Source organism: Rhinoraja longicauda, chromosome 4, assembly GCF_053455715.1.
Source record: "Rhinoraja longicauda isolate Sanriku21f chromosome 4, sRhiLon1.1, whole genome shotgun sequence".
NCBI classification, from domain to species: domain Eukaryota; kingdom Metazoa; phylum Chordata; class Chondrichthyes; order Rajiformes; family Arhynchobatidae; genus Rhinoraja; species Rhinoraja longicauda.
The window spans coordinates 31,744,805-31,771,088 of NC_135956.1; the positions used below are offsets into that span (position 1 = coordinate 31,744,805).

The 26,284-nt window shown below is 46.4% G+C and overlaps 1 protein-coding gene across 1 annotated transcript in view; it reads right to left on the minus strand.

Moving 5' to 3' along the window:
- The window catches only part of cyp7b1 (cytochrome P450, family 7, subfamily B, polypeptide 1), a 178,207-nt gene extending 161,191 nt beyond the window's left edge, over positions 1–17,016 (minus strand). The window contains exon 1 of the mRNA XM_078397462.1: positions 16,838–17,016. Coding sequence (XP_078253588.1) covers positions 16,838–16,917 — 80 coding nt within the window. The 5' untranslated portion in view covers positions 16,918–17,016. The remainder of the gene's footprint in view (positions 1–16,837) is intronic.
- Positions 17,017–26,284: the final 9,268 nt, after the last annotated feature.

A 26,284-nucleotide genomic window follows, 5' to 3' on the forward strand; every position in this document is an offset into this window, starting at 1 on the left:
GCGCACCACCTCACCTCTTCTACCAATCAGAGGGTTCGATGGTCTGGACCAATCCCTGTGTCCCTACATGACCCCCCCCCAGAACCCTTGGCGCGGTACCGGGCAGGTGCCCGGATCACCCGACCGGAGCGGGTGCGGAGAGGAGAAGAAGGCCCCACCGGGGGTGGGGACGGGGAAGCCGGCACCGCGGGAGGAGGGGAAAGTGACGGAGCCGGAGGCGGCAGTGGCAAGGCGACCGGGGGAAGAGGAGTCCCGAACGGGGGCAGCGAGGGGGAAAACTGCTGTACGGGAGCCGCGGCCGGAGGTCGGCCCCGGCGAGGAGGTTGAGCCGCTGTAACGGGCTGGTCTGGGTCTAAATAGGCAGGCTTGAGGCGGGACACCGAGACGACTTCCTGTCGTGTGCCCACTTCCAACGTGAAGGTGACTGTGCCTTTCTTCACTACCCTGAACGGACCCTGGTAAACCAGCCGGAACGGGGGACGGTGGGCATCGATGCGTCGGAACACAAACTCGCAGTCGCCCAAGGCCGGCGGGACATGTGAAGGGGGATCCCCGTGACGAGAAGCAGGGACCGGGGCCAGGGACCCCACCCGCGCTCGGAGTGAAGCTAAGAGTGCTGGCATGGAGGGAGGGGGGGGGTAGAACATTGAGGGAGAACGTCGCCTGGTACCCGCAGGGGCGAGCCATAGACCAGGTCTGCCGAGGAAGCTCCGAGATCGTGCTTCGGAGCCGTGCGGATACCCAGGAGAACCCATGGGAGCTGGTCGGCCCAGTCGGGGCCGGACAGGCGGGCAGTGAGGGACGCTTTAAGCTGCCTGTGGAACCGCTCCACCATCCCGTTGGCCTGGGGGTGATAGGCGGTGGTTTGCTGTAATCGGGACCCGCATAGCTGAGTCAGAGCCACCCACAGGGACGAGGTGAATTGGGCGCCCCGGACGGTAGTGATGACGTCCGGGACGCCGAAACGGGCAACCCAATTTAGTGCCAGAGCCCGAGCGCAGGAGGCTGCTGAGATGTCGGACAACGGGAGCGCCTCTGGCCACCGGGTGAACCGCTCGACTACCGTGAGGAGGTGGGTGTAGCCCCTGGAGTGGGGTAACGGGCCGACGAGATCCACATGGATGTGGAGGAATCGGACTGCGGGGACCGTGAACTGCTGGACGGGGGGCCGAGTGTGCCGGTGTACCTTGGAGGTTTGACACGGAATGCAGGAGCGGGACCAGGCGGCCACCTGCCTCCGCAGCCCGTACCAGACAAAGCGAGCCGCAACCAGAGCCGAAGTGGCCCGGATGGACGGATGTGCCAGGCCATGAATAGTATCAAAAACCTGGCGCCGCATGGAAGTGGGCGCGTGGCAGAGAAACATCGCACCAGAGTTTGGTACGAGTGAGACCACAGGCTACCTGTGCCAACCGCAACCCCGAGGTAGTGTGGGGGTACAGGGAGGGGGTGTCTTCCAGGCGCTGAGCCTCCGCGAGCTCCTAGAAATCCACCCCGGAACTTACCTCGGCAACCGGGGAAACTGCCGGTCTGGACAGGGCATCCGCCACGGCGTTTAGTTTTCCCGCAATGTGCCGAACGTCGGTGGTAAATTCGGAAACGAAAGTGAGGTGTCTCTGCTGGCGGGCCGACCACGGATCGGAAACCTTCAAAAAAGCAAACGTCAGTGGCTTGTGGTCAGTGAAAGCCACGAAAAAGCGACCCTCTAAAAAATAGCGAAAATGACGGATCGCCAGGTAGAGGGCCAGGAGTTGCCGATCAAAGGCACTGTAAGCTATTTCAGGGCGAGTGAGCTGGCGGCTGAAAAAGGCCGAAGGGTGCCAGAGGCCGTTAACCTGCTGTTCTAAGACGCCCCCCACCGCCACGCCGGAGGCATCGACGGTGAGGGCGGTGGGGGCAGAGGAGCGCGGGTGGACGAGCATGGTGGCGTTCGCGAGGGCCATCTTGGCCGCCGCGAAAGCCGCGTCGGCAGCAGGGGACCACACGAGCTCGGTGGGGTTACCCGCGAGGCATTGGAAAAGGGGGCGCATGATCCAAGCTGCCGCCGGGACGAATCGGTGGTAAAAATGCACCATGCCTACAAATTCTTGTAACCCTTTGATAGTGTCGGGGCGGGGAAAAGAGCGGATAGCAGCCACCTTCTCGGGCAAGGGAACGGCACCGGCCTGTGTGATCCGATGACCCAGGAAATCGACTGAGGATAGTCCGAATTGGCATTTGGACGGGTGTAGGATCAGACCGTGGTCCTGCAACCTTTGGAATATGGAGCGCAGGTGGGACCGGTGTTCGTGAGCCGACCGACTTGCCACGAGAATATCGTCCAGATAGATGAACACAAAAGGCATACCCCGACCCACATGATCCATGAGGCGTTGGAACGCCTGGGCGGCGTTTTTGAGGCCGAAAGGCATCCGCAGCCACTCAAAAAGCCCGAACGGGGTAATCGTGGCGGTCTTAGGGATGTCTGCAGGGCGAACCGGGATCTGGTGATACCCTCGGACTAAGTCCAGTTTTGAGAATACCGTGGCACCCTCTAGGCTGGCGGAAAAATCCTGAATATGTGGGATCGGGTATCGGTCAGCCGTGGTGATGGCGTTCAGACGTCGGCAATCGCCACACGGTCTCCACCCCCCAGATGCTTTAGGGACCATGTGTAACGGTGAGGCCCACGGGCTGTCTGACGGGCGCACGATCCCCAGCCGTTCCAAAGTGAGGAACTCTTCGCGAGCAACTGCCAGCTTATCAGGGGGTAGGCGTCGGGCTCGGGCGAAAACAGGCGGTCCCTCCGTAGAGCTGAAGTGCACGACTCCGTGCTTGGCGGCAGGTGCGTCGAAACGCTGGACCAGGAGCTCCGGGAATTCAGCGAGTATCGCAGCAAACGGGTCGGAGGTCGTGGTGACGGCCTGGACGGTCGGGCTGGATGACATGGGAACCGAAGGAGCGGGAGGGTCAACGCTACTGGACGACGGCTGCAGGCTCTTCCCGCGGACGTCAGGGATCAATGAAAAAGCCCAAAGGAAATCTGCTCCCAGGATTGCCTGGCCTACATCCGCGATGATGAAAGTCCAGTTGTAGGTCCGGGAACCAAAGGACAGGGACATGTCCCGTGTTCCGTAGGTACGGACAGGGCTGCCGTTCACCGCAATGAGTGGGGGGCCGGTCTTACCTGATCGCGCTTCCTGGCAGGATGGAGGCACAATGCTGACGATCGCCCCGGTGTCCACGAGGAAAACGGTACCTGTATGTTGCTCAGCAAGGTAGAGGCGATAGTTCTGGCCGATCGAGATTGCCTCTACATTTGATCGGCCGAGGCATTTCCCGAGAATGTGCAGGGGCTTCTACAGTTGTGTGCCGCTGCTCCCCACCATTTATGAAAGAAACACCAGCCGCGCTGGTGTGTTTCTATGTCGCGGGCCTGTTTCAAAATGGCCGCCGTCGACGTAGCAGCTTGGCGGGTTTTTTGAAAAGTGGCGGGCGGATGGGCGCCATCTTGGCCGCGCGGTCGGTCGCTCACCGGTGTGGAAACCCGATTTACTGAGCCGGGGCGCCTCGTCTTTGCCGCGACCAGTGCGTCCGCCTTTTCTGCGAAATCCATCGGGTTCCCGAAAGTAACGTCTGCTAGGACTACGCGGACATCCTCTGGCAGCTTCTCGCGGAATGCCTCCTCGAACATGAAGCATTTGGTGTGCTCTCCCGCTAGAGTCATCATCTCCGTCATGAGGACCGACGGCGGTCGGTCCCCGAGCTCAGGGAAGTGCAGGAGTGTGCTGGCCCGCTGTTGTTGGCTGCGGCCGAAGGTTTTCAGCAGCAGCGACTTGAGGCCCGCATACTTGCCAGTTTCTGGCGGGTCGGTGACCTACTTCGCGACCCGTGCGGACGTCTCCGACGGCAGGACGCTCAACAGATGGTAGAACTTGGTTTCGTCCTCCTGTACTCCCTGGAGGTGGAACTGTGCCTCCGCTTGGGCGAACCACAGGCTTGGTTGGTGGGCCCAGAACGGGGGCAGATGAACGCCGACTGCGTTCGGCATCGATGCCTCCCGATGGGACATCTTGGTGATCTGTAATCACGTCGGGGTCACCACTATGGCGAGTCGTAGGCGAAATGCGTTGAGGTAGACGTTTATTGTAAGACTAACAACCGTGACAAAACCAACGCACTAAACGACAGACAACCATAAATCTTACTGTCTCTCTCGGAGTTCTAAACCAGACTGCCCGGTTCCTTTACCTGCGCACCACCTCACCTCTTCTACCAATCAGAGGGTTCGATGGTCTGGACCAATCCCTGTGCCCCTACAAAAGCGTATTTAGATAGTGTTTCATTGGTGCCTTGTACACTGATACCTTGTACAACTTGTCTTGCTAATGGTGACGCGGTGGTGCAGCTTTATGAACTGGCAATGCAAATGGACGTTTACTGCTCACAGCTCCAGTGAACAAGCTTCACTCCTGACCTGCAGTGCCATTTGGCTAGAAGATGCACGATCCCCCTTCTCCAGTCTTGAAGAAGATTGAGACCAGAAGCATTGTCTATTTCCGTCCACAGATGCTGTCTGACCCATTGAGTTTGCTTTTTTTGTTTGCATTTTGGAATTTTGTGTCTCCCTTGTGACTATGTGCATTTCCTCCCTGTTGTCCACTTTCTCTTCCACGTACAAAAGGTGTGCTGGTCAGTAGGTTAATTGTACAAGTGAATGGAGGAACCTGGGAGAGGTTAATGGTAATGTAGGGAGAATTAAATTGAATTAAAATATAATTAGCGTAAATGCATGCTTGATGGTTGGCAAGGGCATGTTTCCATGCTTTATGATTTCAATCTATCAACATTTGTATGATCTCATGAAAGCCCTAATTTAATAAACAATGGATTTCAATTTTTTTTTAAATTCTTTCTCCACTTTAATAAATTCCTTGAAACTGTTTTCCATTGATAGGAATTCTAACCAAGGGTCTAGTTGAACACATTAAACCTTCAAGAAGGTTTCTGCTGATCTTTAGATTTCAAGCGAGGGAAATGGTGGCAAAAAAATCCTTTTGAGGATGTAGAAGGTTTTTTGGAAGAGTATTCAAAAGAAAGGAGGTCTTACTTTGGAAAACAAGGCCTCTTTCTCTCCAAACAATGATTGCAGCTATGCAGATGGAGCAAGAGGATTTGGCATGAAATTTGATTATTGGAATCAAGCCTGTCACTACGTCCAGTAAAGGCAAATGGTTTGCCTTGCAATGAAGTACAGCACTCTGAAGAACCAGAGTTTGCTTAATTCCTTGGCCCATGATAAAACCGGACTGACAATTCCAGATTGTGAAATCTCAGAAAATCCCAATTGTGGAGCTTGTGCCGTGGTACTATTCAATTTGTAAGTTATTTTATTGAAGGGGCATAATGATGAGTTGCAGCATTTGCAACTGGGATAGTTATGCCATTGCACAATCAGTGACCTTTACATTTGTTTCTATTTTGCAATAAATTTTAATGATTTTGAAATCTGGAAAGCCCTTTTGCATACAAGATGACATCATTAAACACTTAACAAGTACCTCGCAATCAAATGAGATGTACATCACACTGAAAGTAATGAACTTGAGTAAAATGCCCTGTTATTTTTCATATATATTATACAAACAGTTCAGAGCTCGCTTCACTTGATGGGAATGCAGAAGACATGAGTTTGCAGAAGACGCAAAATTAGATGGTGTGGTACACACTGAAGATGATTGTCAAAAGTTACAGCAGGATCCTGATCAGCTGGGCAAACAGGCCGAGGTATGGCTACTGGACTTTAATGCAGATAAATGAGAGGTGCTGCATTTTGGTAAGTCAAACCAAGGCAGGGCATTCACCGTCGACGGTAGGGCCCTGGTTGCAGGACAGAGGGATCTAGGACTACAAGTGCTTAATTCCCTGAAAGTTACATTCCAGGGAGACAGGGAGGTGAAAAATACTTTTGGCAGGCTGACCTTCATCTTCCTTGTTACTTCCAATTTTCTGGTGTTTAATAATTATATGTATTTACATTTATTTTATCAATCCAGCATCATATTTAAACCAGTCTACAGTCTCGATGCACACCATATGTTTAGATTTATGCACACTTTCCAAAAGCATTTAGAGGGACTGGAAAGTCGTTCGGAATAAGCACCTCCTGTTCTCCATTAAAAATGGAAGAGGAACAAGAGTAGATGTAATAGCAGACCTCCCAACATTTGATTTTACAAATTCAGATTTTTGATGTCCAAAATTCAGAATTTTACATCAAAATTCATAATATGGCGCGTAATGCAACTTTTCAGCAAAAAGGAAAGTATGCACGACAAATGCACATACATGTTGCGCTACATTCATGTGTGAAAAACGACTATTATTTCCAACAGTCTGTAGTTCTTGGACTACATGTACAATGTCAGGCCTACCATGAGTATATTCTGCTATTTCTCGAAAGGTTATTGAACAGAATACTTTTTACAACACAAAGAAAAAATGGTTTTGTTTTGTTTTTTCTATTTTGCTTTTTCCTTACACATCCCAATTCTCTTGGTATTGAATAAAACAATGGTCATAAAATGTATGACTAAGTTATGAAGAAAGAGTTTCATTTAAAACTGCACATACCTAATTTCATTGAAGACATACTTGCTCCAGTGGTCTTCAACAGAAAATCACAACGGTCCATGTCCCCCTCCACCCCCACTACCCTCCCCCACCCCCACTGCCGTCCCCCCACCCCCACTCCCCCCAACCCCTCCTCCCTACCGCCCCCATTCCCCTTCTACCCCCACTCCCCCCTCCCTTCCTCCGGCTCCCCCTCCCCCTCCCCTGCCCCCCTCCCCCACACCCCAACCCCCCCCCCCCATTCACCCATCCCATCCCCTCTCAACATCAACGGGCCTCACACTTACGCAGCGAGGCCAGGCCAGCGGCGAGAGGCGAGGCGAGCCGTGAGGCGAGACCAGCGGCGAGAGGCGAAGCGAGGCGAGTGGCAAGGCGCGGCCAGGCCGGCGGCGAGGGGCAAGGTGCGGCCAGGCCAGTGGCGAGGTGCGGCCAGGCCAGTGGCGAGGGGCGAGGGGCGCCGGGCCAGCGGCGAGGGGCAAGGCGCGGCCAGGCCAGTGGCGAGGTGCGGCCTGGCCAGTGGCGAGGGGCTCCAGGCCAGCGGCGAGGGGTAAGGTGTGGCCAGGCCAGTGGCGAGGTGCGGCCTGGCCAGTGGCGAGGGGTAAGGTGCGGCCAGGCCAGTTGTGAGGTGCGGCCAGGCCAGCGGTGGGGTGTGGCCAGGCCAGCGGCAAGGTGTGGCCAGGCCAGCGGCGAGGGGCAAGGTGCGGCCAGGCCAGCAGCGAGGCCAGCAGCGGCCAGGCCAGCGGCGAGGCGAGGCCGGGCCAGCGTTGGGGCGGGGTGAGGGACAGGGCGAGCGGCGAGGCATGGGTTTTGTGGAAAATGGGAGGCATAATCGGAATGGCGGAAATGAAATAAGAAAGTGGAAGCTTTCCCCCAAATTCGGAAGGGTTGGGAGGTCGGCAATAGGATCAGAAATGTTGTAACTTGGCTGGTTGTTTTAATCACCAGCACAAATATGTGCCCACTGATAATTAGCAGAGTTGCTCCTACTTTGTCACTCTTACTTTTGTTAAGGATGTTGAAATTAGAAAGAAATTCACATAATTCAATGGCTTCTTCACATCAGTGGTAGAGACCATCTAAATGACACCGAAGGATGTAACAAAATCTTTTCACTATACAGGTACTTCGGTAAAAAGTAACAATAAACTTTTTGTTTAAAAAATAGGCTTTTGACTAGAAATATTAAAAGAGCACTTGCCATTCCAAATGCATTTAGAAATTGGTGTCTTACTGTAAACCTGGTGGTAAAGTTTCAAAAATCTATTTTGGACAACTACAGTACATCTTCAAGTCAATGTTCAACTGTACTTCATACTTCATTCCAGTAATTACTCATTCTTTAAATTTCCAAGTTATTGGCAATTTATGTTGAAAGTCTAATCTTAACCTCTAATTTAGTCCCACCATGGCCAACATCAATTTGTTTACTTGTCATATTTGTCCATCAAGAGTATAAGAAAATAACTGCAGATGTTGGTACAAATCAAAGGTATTTATTCACAAAATGCTGGAGTAACTCAGCAGGTCAGGCAGCAGCTCAGGAGAGAAGGAATGTGTGACGTTTCGGGTCGAGACCCTTCTTCAGACCGATGTCAGGGGGGCGGGACAAAGGATGGATATAGGTGGAGACAGGAAGATAGAGGGAGATCTGGGAAGGGGGAGGGGAAGAGAGGGCCAAAGGAACTATCTAAAGTTGGAGAAGTCGATGTTCATACCACTGCAAGCTGCCCAGGCGAAATATGAGGTGCTGTTCCTCCAATTTCCGGTGGGCCTCACTATGGCACTGGAGGAGGCCCATGACAGAAAGGTCAGACTGGGAGTGGGAGGGGGAGTTGAAGTGCTTGGCCACCGGGAGATCCGTTTGTTTAACGCAGACCGAGCGCAGGTGTTGAGCAAAGCGATCGCCGAGCCTGCGTTTGGTTTCGCCGATGTAAATAAGTTGACATCTGGAGCAGCGGATGCAATAGATGAGGTTGGAGGAGGTGCAGGTGAACCTCTGTCTCACCTGGAACGACTGTTTGTGTCCTTGGATGGAGTTGAGGGGGGAGGTAAAGGGACGGATGTTACATCTTGTGCGGTTGCAGGGAAAGTGGGGTGGTTTGGGTAGGAAGGGACGAGTGGACCAGGGAGTTACGGAGGGAACGGTCTCTGCGGAACGCAGAAAGGGGAGGGGTGTGAAGATATGACCAGTGGTGGGGTCCCGTTGTAGGTGACGGAAATGTTGGCGGATGATTTGTTGGATACGCTGGCTGGTGGGGTGGAAGGTGAGAACGAGGGGGATTCTGTCCTTGTTACGAGTGGGGGGAGGGGGAGCAAGAGCAGAGCTGCGGGATGTAGAAGAGACCCTAGTGAGAGCCTCATCTATAATGGAGGAGGGGAAGCCGCGTTTCCTGAAGAATGAGGACTTCTCTGATGCCCTGAGTGTGAAACTCCGCATCGCGGGCGCAGGTGCGGCGTAGACGGAGGAATTGGGAGTAGGGGATAGACATTTTGCAGGAGACCGGGTGGGAAGAAGTGTAGTCCAGATAGCTGTGCGAGTCGGTGGGTTTATAGTAGATGTCAGTCACTAGTCTGTCTCCTGTGATGGAGATGGTGAGGTCCAGATTTGGGAGGGAGATGTCGGAGATAGTCCAGGTATATTTAAGGGCAGGATGGAAATTGGAAGTAAAGTGTATGAAGTCAGTGAGCTCTGCATGGGTACAAGCAGTTCTTTCAAATATTAAATTTATATTTCTTTAAAGTGCTTTTTGATTCGAAGAAGGCCTCAGTGTGACGCATGCACACTGGTGGTAAATTGACAAATCACTGCATATTCAGTCACTGCTTATTGTGCTTTACCAACTGCTCTAAACCATTTCCAGAAAATTATGTCTGGTCCCCTATTCCAGTAGAATGAAGGTACTAAGAGAATAGGACCAAAAAATGGGCACCAATGCAGTCGTCGATGTAGCGGAGGTCGAGTTCGGGGATAGGGCCGGTGTACGCCCGGAACAGGGATTGTTCGACGTACCCGACAAAGAGGCAGGCATAGCTAGGGCCCATGCGAGTGCCCATAGCTACGCCTCTGGTTTGGAGGAAGTGCGAGGAGTCAAAGGAGAAGTTGTTAAGGGTAAGAACCAGTTCTGCTAGGCGGAGGAGAGTGTTGGTAGATGAGGATTGGCTGGTTCTACGGTCGAGGAAGAAACGGAGGGCTTCGAGACCATCCTTGTGGGGGATGGAAGTGTAGAGTGACTGGACATCCATGGTAAAGATGAGGTAGTGGGAGCCTGGGAACTGGAAGTTATCACATTAAATTTCTATTTCTTTAAAGTGCTTTGTGATTCGGAGAAGGCCTCAGTGTGACGCATGCACACTGGTGGTAAATTGACAAATTACTGCATATTCAGTCACTTCCTATTGTGCTTTCCCAACTGCTCTAAACCATTTCCAGAAAATGACATCTGGTCCCCTATTCCAGTAGAATGAAGGTACTAAGAGAAAAGGACCAAAAAATGCAATCTTAAAGCAAAAGCCAACTTCTAAGCCAGCATAGGGCAAATGCATTGAAATATTTAATTACCTTAAGTTATGATATGTAATGAGATGTAATGTGTTATCAGTAACAAATATAACACCTAACCTTTAGAATTATTTCAACATTACAATTGTCAGATTTGTGTTAGGCATTTTGCATTTCAAAATTGATATGTTGGAAAACAAATTCAAAATTCACATAACTCTGGAGGGAATCAAGGTATGACTTCAATCATCAAAATTATCACATATATTTGATCTCAACTCAGCATTAGTATTGGCTTCAAATTTAATTTACAATGTGTTAAAAATAAGACAGTTCCCCCTCACATTACAATTACTCTGACAGTGGAACCATTGCCAATAATTAGGCAAGAGAAAATCTCTTCAGCACCCTTCAAAAAACATATAAAATCAAGTCACTAACTAAACTTCCCAAATTTGGAGGAAATTATTTTTAAAAAGTTAAGAATTGTGGTTTTTGAACTTTGCATACATTCGAAAGTTATTCACAATATTCTAGTTACTGACATACAGTTACAGTGAAAAAAACTCTGGAAATTCTAGCACATCTGGGTTGAGATATGAGCTGGGAAGAACCCATTGAAAATAGAATTCTTTCATTTTCACAATACCCAGCAATAAAGTTCCGAACCAAAAATTTAGTTTTTAATGAGAAACTATTCCCTCTGAATTGTATTCCTGTTCGCACTAATGTTTTTACACATTAATACAACAAAAGCTGATATGTATCCAAGAAGTTAACATTAAAAAACAAAAGCCAGCCTTATTTCAGTAGAAGAATCACTGTCAGGTACTCAAGGAATGCAATCCTTTGTTTAATTTCTTCATCTCCTGATAACATCATGGATATGTTTCACAAAGTTCTTTGCCTATTGGAAACTTACCTTAAAGGTTGGGTTGAAAGTGGCAGACATTCTAGAGTAGATTTGTACTGCACAGTAACAGCCACTTACAGCCCATCTCATCCACACTGACCACAACACTTAACTACGCTAGTCCCTTACACAAATGACATGTCCCTCATTAGGCCCGAATCCCTCTACTCCTTTCCTATCCAAGTATCTGTTCAAATACCATTTAGATATTATAACTGCATCTGACTCTACCACTTCCAATGAAAGCTCATTCCATACAACCACCATTCTCTGTGGGAGAAATGTAATTGGCAGATCTCATTTAAATTTCTCCTCTCTCACAGAGAGTTATAACAGTTTTCCCATACCCTATGAAAAATACTATTTCCTCACAATTTTACAAACACCTGTATGGTTACCCTTCTGCCCCCACATTGAAATGAGAATGAACCAAGCCTATCCAATCTCTTCTTATAGGTTGCCCATTCCAGGTAACATCCTGGTGAATCTCTTCCACACTTTCTAATACTACTATATCCTTCCTGCATTGTGGCAACAAGAACTTTGTGGAGATTTACTTTACTTTAGAGATAAGCACGGAAACAGGCCCTACAGCCCACCGAGTCCGCGCCAACCATCGATCACCCAATACATTAAAACCATCCTATACACAGGGGCAATTTTACGATTTTACCCAAAGTCAATTAACATACGTCTTTGGAATGTGGGAAGAAAAGCAGAGCAACCGGAAAAAGCCATATGGTCACAGGGAGAATGTACAAAGTCAGTATAGACAGCACCCGAGATTAAGATCGAACCCAGGTCTCTGGCGCTATAAGGTAGCGACTGTACCGCTGCGCCACCATGCCACCCTGTACACAATGTTCTACGTACTGCCTGACCAATCTCTTGTACAGCTGCAACATGACTTTTCCACTCTTACATTCAATGCCTTGGCCCATGCTGAATACCTTAATCGCATCTCTTTCTTAGCATTGCCTGATGCAGAAGTGGTAATTAGGGGTAAGAATTGGACACAAAACCTTTGATTTGAACTACATCATTAATAAAAAACTGTTACTATGTCACATAACAACAGCTCCATAGATTAAATGCCCTCCTTTGTCGACATTGGAGATAAGTATGAGAAAGGAGGCAGAATTTGCCTTTTTCCTTTGGATTGCTCCTGTTTTTAAGCACTATTTGGGACCAATGCAGAAGAAAAGTGACACAAGGAATGTCACAAATGGAAGATTGATGTTTCTTATTAACCATATTTCTTTTCCATGTAAACTTGAAGCACAAACGTCTAGAACAAAGCTCACTGTTTGTTTAGTTTGTTTCTTTATTTGTTTTTTAAAATAATCAAATTGGAGTACAAAAATTTCAATGCATTAATATCTTGGATCAGTTATCAGAGTCTGCTTCTAAAACAAATAATTATTTGAAAACCGTAGTTAAACGATTCTGAGTAAGTGCACAGCCAGAAATTCTGAAACAATAAAATGTCAATGTTTTTGTCTGGTTTTCCACCTTTTTCTTTCTTTTAAATGATGTTCAATCAGAACGTAAAATCACCAGAAGGTTTCCTAGTACTTTTTACTGTAGAATACAGGCCACTTCCTCAAAGATATTGATTGGTTTGTTAGAAGCACTCAGAGTCACAAGACATCATCTTCAGCCAGCATAATTTGGCATCATCTACAGGATGATATTTGTGGCAGTGTATAGTATCTACATAGTTCTGTAGTGATTAGTGAACCCTGTGGTGATTCTGTATTTTACTCAAACAACAAGCCATGTTGGCTTCCAATGATTCTTAAACCTCATGTACAGCCATGAATCCCACAGACCAATTCCTAAATTATTAGCTTTCTCCTCAATTGTTTGTTGAGATTAGTGAGTTAATGTTAAATAAAAACTTAAACGTACATATATAACAATAATCAATGCTTGTAGTGTAGGAAGGATTTTCTGTGTTATCCACTCTCGAATCCTACACATTAGGGGTAATTTACAGAAGCCAACTACCCTACAAAGGTAAGACACAAAATGCTGGAGTAACTCAGCGGGACAGGCAGCATCTCTGGAGAGAAGGAATGGGTGACTTTTCGGGTCGAGACCCTTCTTCAGTCTGAAGCATTTACAAGTAAAATGTGGCTAAACTCAGAAGAGATTAAGCAGATTTCCAAGCAGTCCCAACCTTTGTTTTGATGCAGCTCTCCTGGGTAAATGTATCACTAGCACTGGTGACATTTATTTACCAACCACAACTCCCGCCGGCCAGATGCTGGCAGAAGGCCAAGTAGTCTACTTGGGTGGTTACCACTTCATATGAAGTAGAGGATAATTTCTGGCTTTTTTCAGTAAAAGTTGCCTTCATCACAATTGCAGTGGGACTGCAAAATATGCCTGCTCTGCCACTGGTCTATGTATAGAGTTCAAAGTCAAGAAATCCCCTGCAGCAATTCAGGACCTGCATTCACACATTTCCATACACAAGAAATACCGTTATTATCCCCAGTAAGTTCCAGGTCAGTACTTTGAAAATACTTTTAAAAATGCTAATAAAGTAGTCATTTCCGCATGAGTTGCCTGAGCCGAGGAATAATGGATACAATGTAAATATCGCGCTGATTCCACCTGAATAATATCAAAGCTTATGATGTCATTAAGTTGGCAGAAAAGTCAGCATGTTGCACAACTACCATAACTTTCATGGAACAATTAATCTGCTCATAAAAGCCAGTAGAAATTCCAGTGTTGTAATATCAACACACAAGGTGTTCTCTATGCCATTGTCTATGTTGTAAATTACAGATAGCAAAATATTAGTATATTTCTTATCAATTTTCAACAGTCAGTATAAATCTAAATGGTTGAACATATCTTTAAGGGCAGTAATACAACATCCTTATTGTTTCAGTAGAGAGAAGGAATGTAAGAGATTAATACAACGTCTCTCATGATTTCCCAAAGTGCTTTGAAATGCTTTTAATGTGTAATCATTTAAGTAATATCAGAAGTATATCTTTATAATGATCCAAAATAGGTTTCCAGGTTTCAGAGCAGGGTGATTCAATTGCCTGATTCAATCACAACAACAACCTCTTGCTCAACATCGACAAAGTCAAGGGACTATTCATTGACTTCAGAAAGGGAGGTTGGGAGTCAACATGCCAGTTTTCATTGGAGATGTTAACATTCAGCTTCAAATTCCTGAGTGTTATCATCTTAGATGAAGAAGGTGTGCTTCTTCTACTTTCTTGGGAGTTTGAGATTTGGTTTATCACCAAACAATCTAACAAACTTCTACAGATGGATTTAGCCAGGTCTATCATGGCCCAATCCTCTTCACCATCGAAAACATTTACGTGAGGTGCTGCCTCAATAAGGCTGTATCATTCCTCAAGGTTCCCCTCCATCCAGATCATGTCTTCTACCCTTTGCTACTGTTGGACAGAAGTACAGAAGCTTGAAGTCCCACCGTACCAGGTTCAGGAACAGCTAACTTCCTACAGCTAAAGATAGACACGAAAAGCTACAGCCAACAGATTCTTCAACCAACCTGCAGAACCTTCCTCAGCGATGGAACACAACAGGCCACCACTTGCTCTACCATGATTTGTTTTCTAATGTCTTGTGTTGTGCATAGTCCTTTTCTTTTCACTATCTTGTAAAATTTGTGTGCAATGTATCATTTATGATATTGGTTCTAATCTATGTGCCTGTGATACTGCTGCAAGAAAGATTTTCCTTGTATCCGTACTGCACTGTACTTGTGCACTGACAATAAACTTGACTTGACTTGACTTGGTTTGGCATTGAAAAAGAAATGCAAGAAACCGTGATCTATTCTACTGCTGTATCTAACTTGCATGGGCACGAAAATGTTTTACAAATATGGACTTTCACTGTTCCGGGGCTATTCCTGCTGAAGCTTTCACAATACCTGTAAATCCTCCCTCTAGGTGTGTGCCTAAACAGGCTTCAAAAACCTGTTACAGTTGATCCTCTTTAAGGGCAATTCCTATTACACCTTCCCACCACCAACTGGAGAGACCACCAACACGCTTTTCCTTCTGCAATCTACTATCCTTGCATATGCATCCAGCAACATGCTGATCTGACCAGCACCTGTTCCCCACATCGCATCCAGCCCATAACTGGCAAGATGACTCCTAATTACAAGACGACTCCTAACTACAATTCTATCACCCGCTCAAATATTGAGCTTAAAACTTATCTCCTTCAAACAAACTACCTCGACAAGCCTCATAACCTCTACTCATCATTCCCAGCGGCCAATTCTTGTCCTCAACCCTCCAGCCATTTATCAGGCAGACACATATACCCCTAAGTCTCTAATAATTATAAAATAGGCATTTCTTCTTTTACAGCAAAACCAGTGAATTAAAGTATCCATGCCAAGCTGAAGTACAGTGTTCTCAGCCCAGGCACTATCTTACTGCTGAGCACTGGACCACCTTTTAAGAAAGGAGGGAGAGAGAAAACAGGAAATTATAAACCAGTTAGTCTGACATCAGTGGTGGGGAAGATGCTGGAGTCAATTATAAAAGACGAAATTGCAGAGCATTTGGATAGCAGTAACAGGATCGTTATGAGTCAGCATGGATTTACGAAGGGGAAATCATGCTTGACTAATCTTCTGGAATTTTTTAAGGATGTACCTAGGAAAATTGACAGGGGAGAGCCGCTGGATGTGGTGTAACCTCGACTTTCAGAAAGCCTTCGACAAGGTCCCACATGGGAAATTAGTGGGCAAAATTAGAGCACATGGTATTGGGGGTGGGGTACTGACATAGATAGAAAATTGGTTGACAGAGAGAAAGTAAAGAGTGGGGATAAATGGGTCCCTTTCAGAATGGCAGGCAGTGACTAGTGGGGTACCGCAAGGCTCGGTGCTGGGACCGCAGCCAATTACAATATACATTAATGACTTGGATGAATGGATTAAAAGTACCATTAGCAAATTTGCAGATGATACAAAGCTGGGTGGTAGTGTGAACTGTGAGGAAGATGCTATGAGGTTGCAGTGTGACTTGGACAGGTTGTGTGAGTGGGCGGATGCATGGCAGATGCAGTTTAATGTGGATAAGTGTGAGGTTATCCACTGGTGGTAAGAATAGGAAGGCAGATTATTATCTGAATGGTGTCGTTAGGAAAAGGGGACGTACAATGAGTCTGTTGACCGATTGCAATTCAACACTCGGCGCCAATCACATGTTGAAACTGCAACGATACTGCCACTTCTGCAAAAGTTACAGGTCAAATCCAATCTGATCAGAGAATCCGTCCAATGCAACGCCAAGACAGAATAGAGAAAGTCAGTGTGTTTAAAAATGAAGATGTTCCCAGAACTTGGAAGTCGAGCTATCTGCGCTCGAAGCAACCGGAGTTCAATTTGGAGACAGACTGTTAAATTACAGGAGAGGAGTGGAGTGGAGTGGAATGGAATGGAGAGGAGAGGAGAGGAGAGGAGAGGAGAGGAGAGGAGAGGAGAGGAGAGGAGAGGAGAGGAGAGGAGAGGATTGGGACAGTGCGCTGGCTGCCACTCTGGAACCACACACTCCTGCAACAGAAGCAACATTGCAGCCAGCCAGTCAGTGGTCCCTCGCATGCAAACTCCGAGGGGCGGAAAGAAGCCTTCTAACTTTCCAGAGAGTTGCAGTCTTGTGGATCTGACCGCGACCGATTTTCATTTGCACTAAAGCGAAAGTGCACGGGGCTGAGGGTGCAGTTTGGGACAGAGTCTGGGAGACTTCACGTGGTGCGTCTCCGCCAGTCTCCCAGCACAAGTTCCGCACTCTTACCTGAGCCTTCTTTCAGCCAACAGCTTGACCAGGAGCAGAGCGGCAGCAGCGAGGAGCAGGCCGAGCAGCAGTGGCGCCATTCCGGCGACTGACCTCCGCGTACACAGGCAAGGCAAGGCAAGGCAGGCAGCGCCACAACACAACCCAACCCACGCAACTCCCTCTCTCCTCCCAGCCCCGGCTCCCTCGCTGCAACTTGGGGAATGTGACCAACTTCCCTGCGTGCACGCATGCTCCCTGGTTCAACCAACTCCCCCACTAGAAATCCACGCAACATGCTGGAGTAACTCAAGTGGGACAGGCAGCATCGACTATGGGGAGAGGGAATGGGCGACTATTCGGGGGGTCGAGACCCTTCAGTCTCCTCCACTGGCAAGCTGCTGCAAGGCAGGGATTATTGCCTTGGGCTGTAGAAAACAAGGCGACACATTGTGCGAGCGGTGCCAACAAAAACAGATAGCCCTGAGTCTGTGATGGAGGAAATCTTTCAGACCCAGAGACATCCTGCGGACTGATGGAGACTGAGATAGTCTGAAGGACCGGTGGAGAGGAATTGGGTACCTCGGACTGGGACACACCGGGATGTGGAATACCAGGGCATTGGTACAAGGGCTTGAGAGACTGGATAATTGGGGGTGTGGAATACCACGGAAATGGAGCAGAGGAGAGGGCAATCGCAAGTGTCTGGTGTGTTGGGGTGGAGGATCCCTCGGAACTGGTAAAGGTGAGGGGAAATCCTGAGGGGTTGGACTTTGGAGTGGAGAATCTTCAAGAGATTGGAATACAGTATTCGAGTGAGGAATCCTGAGAGACCGCCACAGTGGAGACGGACAGTAGAGAGGTGTGAGGAAACATGAGAAAGTGATACACCTGAGTGAGAAAAAACGAGGGACTGATGCAGTGGCTTGGAAATTCTTGAGGTCATAAGTGATCCGACCAGAAATAGGCCATTCTGCCCATCAAGTCTACTCTGCCATTCAATTATGGCTGATCTATCTCTCACTCCTACTCCCATTCTCCCCATAACCCCTGACACCTGTACTAATCAAGAATCTATTTCTGCCTTAAAAATATCCATTGACAGTCTCCACAACCTTTTGTGGCAACGAATTCCACAGATTAATCACCTTCTGATTAAAGATATTCCTCCTCATCTACCTAAAGGAACGTCCTTTTATTCTGAGGCTGTGAGCTCTAGTCCTAGACTCTCCCACTAGTGGAAACATCCTCCCCACATTCACTCTATCCAAGCCTCTATGCAAAGGACTGATACTGAGGAGTGGGAAATTCCAAAAGTTGGATACAGCAGCATGGAGAATCCTGATGGATTGGTACAGAGGATTGGACGATACTGAAGAAGAGACCTCAATGATGAGAATTTGCCTAAAGGTTTTTCCATTTGCTCTACAGTATTGGTGAAGTTATGTATGGATAAGTGCTGTTTATAGCTTTCTTTACCTTATCAAACTAAATGTTACACGAAATGTGCATTCGGTCTAGCTAGTGGTACTTTATTGAGAAAATTATTTGTGCTTCATACTTCTAAAAACATGTCATTGAACGTAAGGGTATATATCATCTCTATATCATCTCATGTTGCTTTAAACAATTCAGCAACATCAAAGTTCAAGACTGTCATCTTAGAAAGCAGCATCAGAACTTTGCTAAAGCTCTAACACAGGAAGACAGCATTGTCCAGGACTGCTTCCAAAGTGAACCTTGTGTAAAGAGATGATTGCCAGGTCAATGTTGAAGTACTGTCTAAGAAGAGGAAAATGTTGTTAAAATTGTACTTACCCTGGTAGTTGCCAGTTATATGTTTCTGTGGTAACTTCAATGAGCAAACTCTAGAGAAATCTAAAATATGCAAATCTAAAATATGCAAATATGTAAGGGAAAAAGAAGCAATAAAATAGCAAAATCAATCTGAAAATTCAGGAGATTGACAACTCAAAGCACAGCATATCTTAAGCCTTTGTATTTGTTGGTAGATTTATACTTGAATAATGTGAGTTATTTACTTAACATTATTTAAGATACAGAACAATGTTGTTAAATAAGATTGAAGGTGAAAATAGGTTGTTGACTGCACTTTGTTTATTGATGCATCTGTTTTAGGAAATGTAGCACATATGGAAGTGTCAAATGATCTTCTGATATCATGGTCAATGTCTTATAATCAAGCAAATGGTACGGACCACCAACTTTTTCTGTGCTGACTCCAGACTGATTTAAGAAAAATATTAGTGGCTGAGGCACAATATTGACAGCAAACCCTGGTCTTGCAGGCCCAATATTCATCTAATTTTCCTGAGGTATCTTTAAGATCAGCACCAAACTCCCATTTGTAGAGCCAATGACTCCCTACACCTGTTTAACACAGCCCTTTTCAGGTGCTGGAAATATTACTCAAATAAATGTTATTTGAGACACTTATGAGCCTTGTTGGGGTACAGAAACTTGGCACTGAAAATTATGTATGTAAATATATATGTATGACATAAAAACCTAACCCTTTGATTGTTGCTATTTCTCTGATTTGTAGAAGGGTGAGATTTTGGAGGTACTGATAACAGCTAGATTGAGTATTGTAGGAGAACGGCTTCATCTGGTGAGGCCTATGACAGCTACATTACCTGCTTCCTTCAGGCGCTGCTGCCATTTTAAGGTTCCTCACATTGGTCTTTAAGTTATATTACGCAGCCTAAACATTCAGCTCCAAGGGACTCCATTTACAACAGGGGGTTGCACAAAATCCAGCTCTGGGTGATCAATAATTACTAGCTCATGCAGTTATAAAATAATGCTACTCCACCCCAATGAAGAACATTAATTTCTCATTTTCTCTGCCATACTGATATTTGATCTCAGCCTAGATCAGTCACTGCATTTCAATCCAGTGTCTTAAATCGACTGCATCCCCTCGTTTTAATTGCCACTTAGATCCTTCTGCTGAAACATATCTTGCATAACATAACATGAAGAACAACAAAGTAGACCATGAAATGCCCTCAGCATGTTATCGCCGCTGAGAAAGGAGGGCAGAAATTCAAGAAATAAATCACTCAGCCTCTTTATGTAATATGTCACAGGAGGGTCAGGTTGTACCTTGACATTGATACATAAATCTTCATTCCGATAAATTTTCACAAGCCCAATTTTTCTTTGGTCTTCCTTCCAATAATGTGGTGATATAGTTGCTGGGATGATTTATGAAATGTTTGTATTCTGTAATGTTATTGGTTTGACTCTTTCATTGTAATCGGAGAAACGTAGTGAGGTACATACCGTGACAATAGTTTAAAAAAAAGATTATATTTCTTTTACACTGCTTTTGTGTTTTAAAACTTGATCAAATTCTGATAGTGCTGGATTCTGGAGCAATGGTGGAATTATACAATGAGCTTAATGTTAATTGGCAAAGAGACCCCGATGTGTCCTTTAGTGATTAGTTTGAATGAAATCTAGGTTTGCAGTGATTTTCTGTTAATGTTAATAACTGACATGAGTTTTTTAAGTGACTGTTGGGGGCTACCTGCATTGCTCCTGTTACATTTGCACCAGCTGCCTTTTTAACTCTGTTGTATCTGGTAAGGAAGGTAGTGTTGGTTATCAGGCTTGGGGCTTAGACTGGGTTTGGGTATCAGACCAGTGTCTGAAAGGAGATACATGCCTCTTCAGAACCCATGGGGATCGTTGATTGGGGGATGGCTTGGGATGTGCAAACAATCAAAAGATTGTGGGCAGGGTCTTGGAAAGATTAGAGAGTAGGGATTGGAAAGATTAGAGAGTAGGGATTGGAGTCTTGCAAGGTTATTGGGAGCAGATCAGTGGCTGAGTGGATCAGATCCTCCGTGAATCGAAAGGTGGAAAATAAGATTGACTGTTGGAGGAGGTAGGTGAGTCTTGAAGCCTATCTGGTGTCCTAACCAGGCACTGCTTTTTGATCTAATTGTCCTCTGCATGATCAATAATGATTGCCCTGAAGCAATTTGTCTAATATTCCTATCTCCAGAATCTTCTTAATGGAGCATTGTTATGGGAAGTGAAGATATTGGATGCACATCTCAAGTGAAAATTGCAATTCAAAGCCAGACACTCTGTGGAATTTCCAGTGACAATGACTGACCTAAAAATAGTCACGTTGTGTTTACTCATTATGACACAAGGAAGATGTTCAGCCTATCAGGTCCATTCTGGCAGATGCATATTATTAGTCACTTTCGGTGTTTTCATATTTCCTTATCTCTCTGCAGTCCTACAATTTGTTCTTTCTCACATGCCCACTAATTCCCCTCTGTTACTTTCATTACCATAACTATGGGTAGTTTACGGTTGCCAGTTATATCCAACCAATATATCTTTGTGCATTAGTCTGTGGTAATTATATTTTCATGCACGTGCATTGAAAGAAGCAGTCATACAATCTAATTTATTTTTGCAGGTTTTTTTTAACGATACAATATGATACGATAGAACTTTAATCCCAGATGGGAAATTGATCTGCCCACAGTCATAAAAACACAAACTACATGAACAATGAAATTAATGTGACGAGTTGACAGGATTGGGGATGTGCAAGGAGAGTTAGTCTCAGTCTACCCCACGACAGAAGGGGGAGTTGTACAGTTTGATAGGGGGAGTTGTACAGTTTGGGAGAGTCCAGAACCTGGGATCACAGTGTAAGAATAACGGGTAGGCCATTTAGGACTGAGATGAGGAAAAACGTTTTCACCTAGAGAGTTGTGAATCTGTGGAATTCCCTGCCACAGTGGAGGCCAATTCATTAGGTGTTTTCAAGGGAGAGTTAGATATAGCTCTTTGGGCTAACAGAATCAAGGAATATGGGGAAAAAGCGGGAATGGGGTACTCATTTAGGATGATCAGCCATGATCATATTGACTGGCGGTGCTGGCTCGAAGGGCCGACTGGCCTACCCCTGCACCTATTTTCTATGTTTCTAAATTCAGCAGACAGAATTATAACAGAGGAGTTCATACGCCTCATCAAAACTATACCAGCTCTCTGAATGACCGATTAATCAATTTCCACTCCCCTGTCCTTGGCCAAACCCCTGCAATTTTTTTCCTTTTAGAAACTGACTCAGCTTTCTGTCTCAGACACTACAGATGTATTTGTTGCTGCCACTACTCCTGCCAGTCTAAAGAGTTATTTTTTGGTACATAAAAAATGAACATGTACAGCAAATCCAAATGATACACAATGACAGATTTGCCTCCAGAAAATTTAAAATTATATCCTATAAAATAAATAAAATCTGCTTCCAAATTGGCTATCATAGTCACAAAAAATGTTGCCCAAATGTAGCAATATATCTCTGGAATACGATGTCTGTATGATGAACATCAGATATCTTTATCTCATTTAATATATCCATCTCCCCCTGGTCCTCACCTTTCACTCCACCAGCTGTCACATGCAGCACATAATCCTTTAACATTTTCACCACCTCCAACGGGATCTCACCACTAGCCACATTTTTCCATCTCCACCCCTTTCCGCGAGACCGTTCCCTCTGTAACTCCCAGTTAACTCATCCCTTCCCACCCAAACCATCCCCTCCCCAGGTATTTTCCCCAGCAAACGCAGGAGATGCAACACCTGTCCCTATACCTCCTTCCTTGACTCCATCCAAAGACCCCAACTGTCCTTTCAGGTGAGCCAGAGGTTCACATGCATCTCCTCCAACCTTATCTACTGTACCCACTGTTCTAGGTGTGGACCCCTATATATCAGCGATACCAAGCACAGACTTTGCGATCAGTGAAAACCTTTGCTAAAAGTCAATTATCGACTATGTGTGGTAAACTGTATAAGCACCTGCCTGCCTGTTTCGTCAACCAACATGTGTCCTCCTAAGATACAGTGCCATTTACACTTAGAGTCATGCTGAATCGAAGCAGTCCCTTTGACCCAACCCATCCATAATGAACAAGATGCCCCATCTAAGCATGGGTTTGGCCCATATCCCTCTAAATTCCCTCTCCATTCCCTAATTCCTGTTGATGTTTTTGTTTCTTCAATATCAATCACCCTATGTCCATGCCAAAGTAATTTAGTCAGCCAATCTCCGAATACTATTTCCATTCCTTTCCAATCTACTAATAACCAATTACCCGTATCATTTGTTCCATCCGTGTTAATTACTTTTCCATACCTTACTGGTACATTCTTTCATGCCATATACCTATGTTTTTTACGGTGTAATTTAATGAACATGAGATGTACAAAAATAGTTACTGTGGCCTATGTAAAAAAAATATTTGGTAAAGTGATTATTTCTAAAAGACTGGGGGGTAGCAGGTCCAGAGAATTGTATAACATTTAATTTAATATTAGTAGAAGGAATATTTTTGAAACCCTCACTCATAGATAACAGGAAGCATCTTGGAACTGAAAGTACCACAAATAATACCTGTTTGAAAAAGGATCGGTTATACTTGACTAAACTTTCTGCATTTGCTGAAAGATAAGTATATTAAATTATGGTTGATGGTTCAGAACTCACTGCTTGTTGACAATGGTTTCAAAGAGAATGAACTGCATTTAAATGCTTAAACTCTACCATGAGAGAAATGACAAATATTGCGCTACTATCTAAGACTACACATAGCCTGATCATTCTTGAATTTCCTATCATTACCCTGGAGGACAGCCTTAGATTCGGCATGAGATTAGACTAAATGCAAGATCTGGGGGGCCATTAATTTCTATTGGAGGGGAAAAGGAGGTAAAAGGGAAAGAGCAAAATAGCTTTTGTTTTAAATGCTTTCCATTACTCATAAATGTTTCAGATTACTTTATTTAAACTTCTTGATTTCTTTAAATTTTTAATTTTATTGCAATTACATTAGCTCTGCATTTAAAATATCTCTGAATGGCAGAAGCATGTAAAAGTATGAGAAATCACTCACAAGTTCTGGGGTTTGCAAAGTAAGAGGTGATGTTTTGTCTGTTGTCTCAGGCTATTTGGGGGGATGATGGCTGAGACCATATTATTGGATTCTGGGATGCAAAGACCGAGTGTGATTGACACTGTCCAATGGTCATGTGGATAGCTTGAGCAGTGAGGAACTTGCCAACATGATCTGACCCAATATATTTACATTTTCAATGGACCTAGAAAAATATAGGAAGTGAAGTAGGCTCCAAGGCCCTTTGGCATGCACCACCATTTGCCTTCTTAATACCATGTTTGTATTTAGTGACTGGTGTATGAAGATCCCTGTGGACATCAATATTTCCCAATTAATAGGGCGGCACGGTGGCATAGCAGTGCAGTGGCTGCCTCACAGCGCCAGAGACCCGGGTTCCATCCTGACTACGGGGACTGTCAGTACGGAGTTTGTATATTTTCCCTGTGACCCGCATGGGTTTTCTCCCACACTCCAAAGACGTACAGGTTTGAATGTTAATTGGCTTCGGTAAAATTGTAAATTGCCCCTTGTGTGTGTAGGATAGTGTTAGTGTGCGGGGAGCGCTGGTCGGCGCGGACTCAGTGGTCCAAAGGGCCGGTTTCTGAGCTGTATCTCCAAACGATACAAAATCACCATTTAAACACAGCGTTTCTGCTTTTTCTGCTTAACATTTACCCAGGTTACACTGCTTTTGCACCTCATCTTCGAAAAAGCACCTTATTGGTAAACTTGTGAGTAGTGTCCAGGAACAAGTAGCTAACTTATTTGCAAGTACTGGCAAAAGGTAAAAAGCAAAGACGAATGCTGGGACCACTATTGCTCATCATTATATAAAATTGTAAAAGGATCGGTTATACTCTTGGGAAACAAGAGTACAATTTTGTAACCTGAAATCAGTACCAAATTGTAGGATGTAGCCGAGACTGATGTTTTTAAAATGCAGGAAGACAAAAAATAAATGCTTAGAGTGAACTGTAATTGTGAGTGGGCTGTCAGAGAGCTTATAAACGTGGACTGTCAGAGAGATTATAAAAAAACATATACTTTGGACAACAGTTCTGGTCCTCTAACAATAATCCTCCTCCATCCATAAACTAGTTTAGTTTAGATTACTTTTAATTTAGAGATACAATGCCGAAACATGCCTTTCAGCCCACCGAGTCCGCGCCAACCTGCAATCTCCATACACTAACACTATCCTACACACTGTAGAGATGGTTCCCGGACACCATTGTATCTTTAACTACTTTAATGTACACATATCACTGCCCTAGCTGCACATGGTCTGTCACGATCACTGGAGCCCCTGCTAGGGGTGGGGAAGCTACAATTATACCAACCGGTGAGGGAGTGGTTAACATGGACATCGTCACTATCAATTAAAGGAGTACACACATATCATCTACATCCTTCCTCTACAAAACAAACAGTGAGTGACAGGGCGACCACGTCTCATGCGCTAGGGTAAATGCAGACAGTAAGGCACAGGAATACGGAATCACACGTAATCGCCGTAACGGACAGGCGGCCTGACCAGGCGACCAGACCGGGTCCGAACCTCGCCATCACCTCCTTCCCCGACGGGAACAAGCGGGGACGGTGCCGGGGCACGGGGTGGGCTACGGACTGGAGAACCCCTGGGCGATGAAGGCAGCGGGGGGGGCGGCGAGGAGGAGGAGGAGGGCGAGGAAGCCGGAGAAAACTGGACCGCAGCCGGAAGACGGACAGGAGAAGGACCAGGGGGGGGGGGGGCCCCAGAGGAGCGGGCAAGTCACTGGGCCGCGAAAGTGGCAGTGGAGGGGCATACGGAGCCGCCGGGGGAGGGATGGGCTCGTTCACGAGCCGGAGATGCTGGCGGGACCGGCGGTACACCTTGCCGTCATGGTTGACCAGGTACGAACGGGGGGAGCCAGCAGAACCGACGACCACGGCCAGTCTGGAGCGGCCAGAAGTGGACCTCATACGGACGACCTGGCCGGGAAGAAGAGGGCGGAGGACACGGCAGGACTCGTCGTGGGAGCACTTCTGAATACCGTGTCTGCGGGCAATGCGTTTCCGGACTAAGGCAGGTTTAAGGGCAGAGGGAGACAGGGACTGTTGAGACACCGGGACCGTGGGCCGCGTGACACGGGACATGAGACGCTGAGCCGGGGAACCCAGGGCATGATCGCGGGGGATGTTGCGGAGGTTCAGCAGGGCCAGGTAAATGTCGGAGCGGGACAGGCGGCAACGTTCCAACAGTCCTTTAGCGCTGCGGACCGCGCGCTCGGCCAGGCCGTTGCTCTGCGGGTATTCCGGGCTGCTGGTGTAGTGCCGAAAATTCCACCGTTCAGCAAAAGCACGGAACTCGGCGCTGGTGAACTGGCTGCCGTTGTCCGATTGCATGCTGGCTGGGGACCCGAAGGTGGCAAAGTGGCGGCGTAGCTTCTCGATGACCGCGGAGGAAGATAGGGAGTGGAGCTGGTCAACTTCAAACCAGCTGGAGTAAGAGTCAACTAGCACCAGAAAG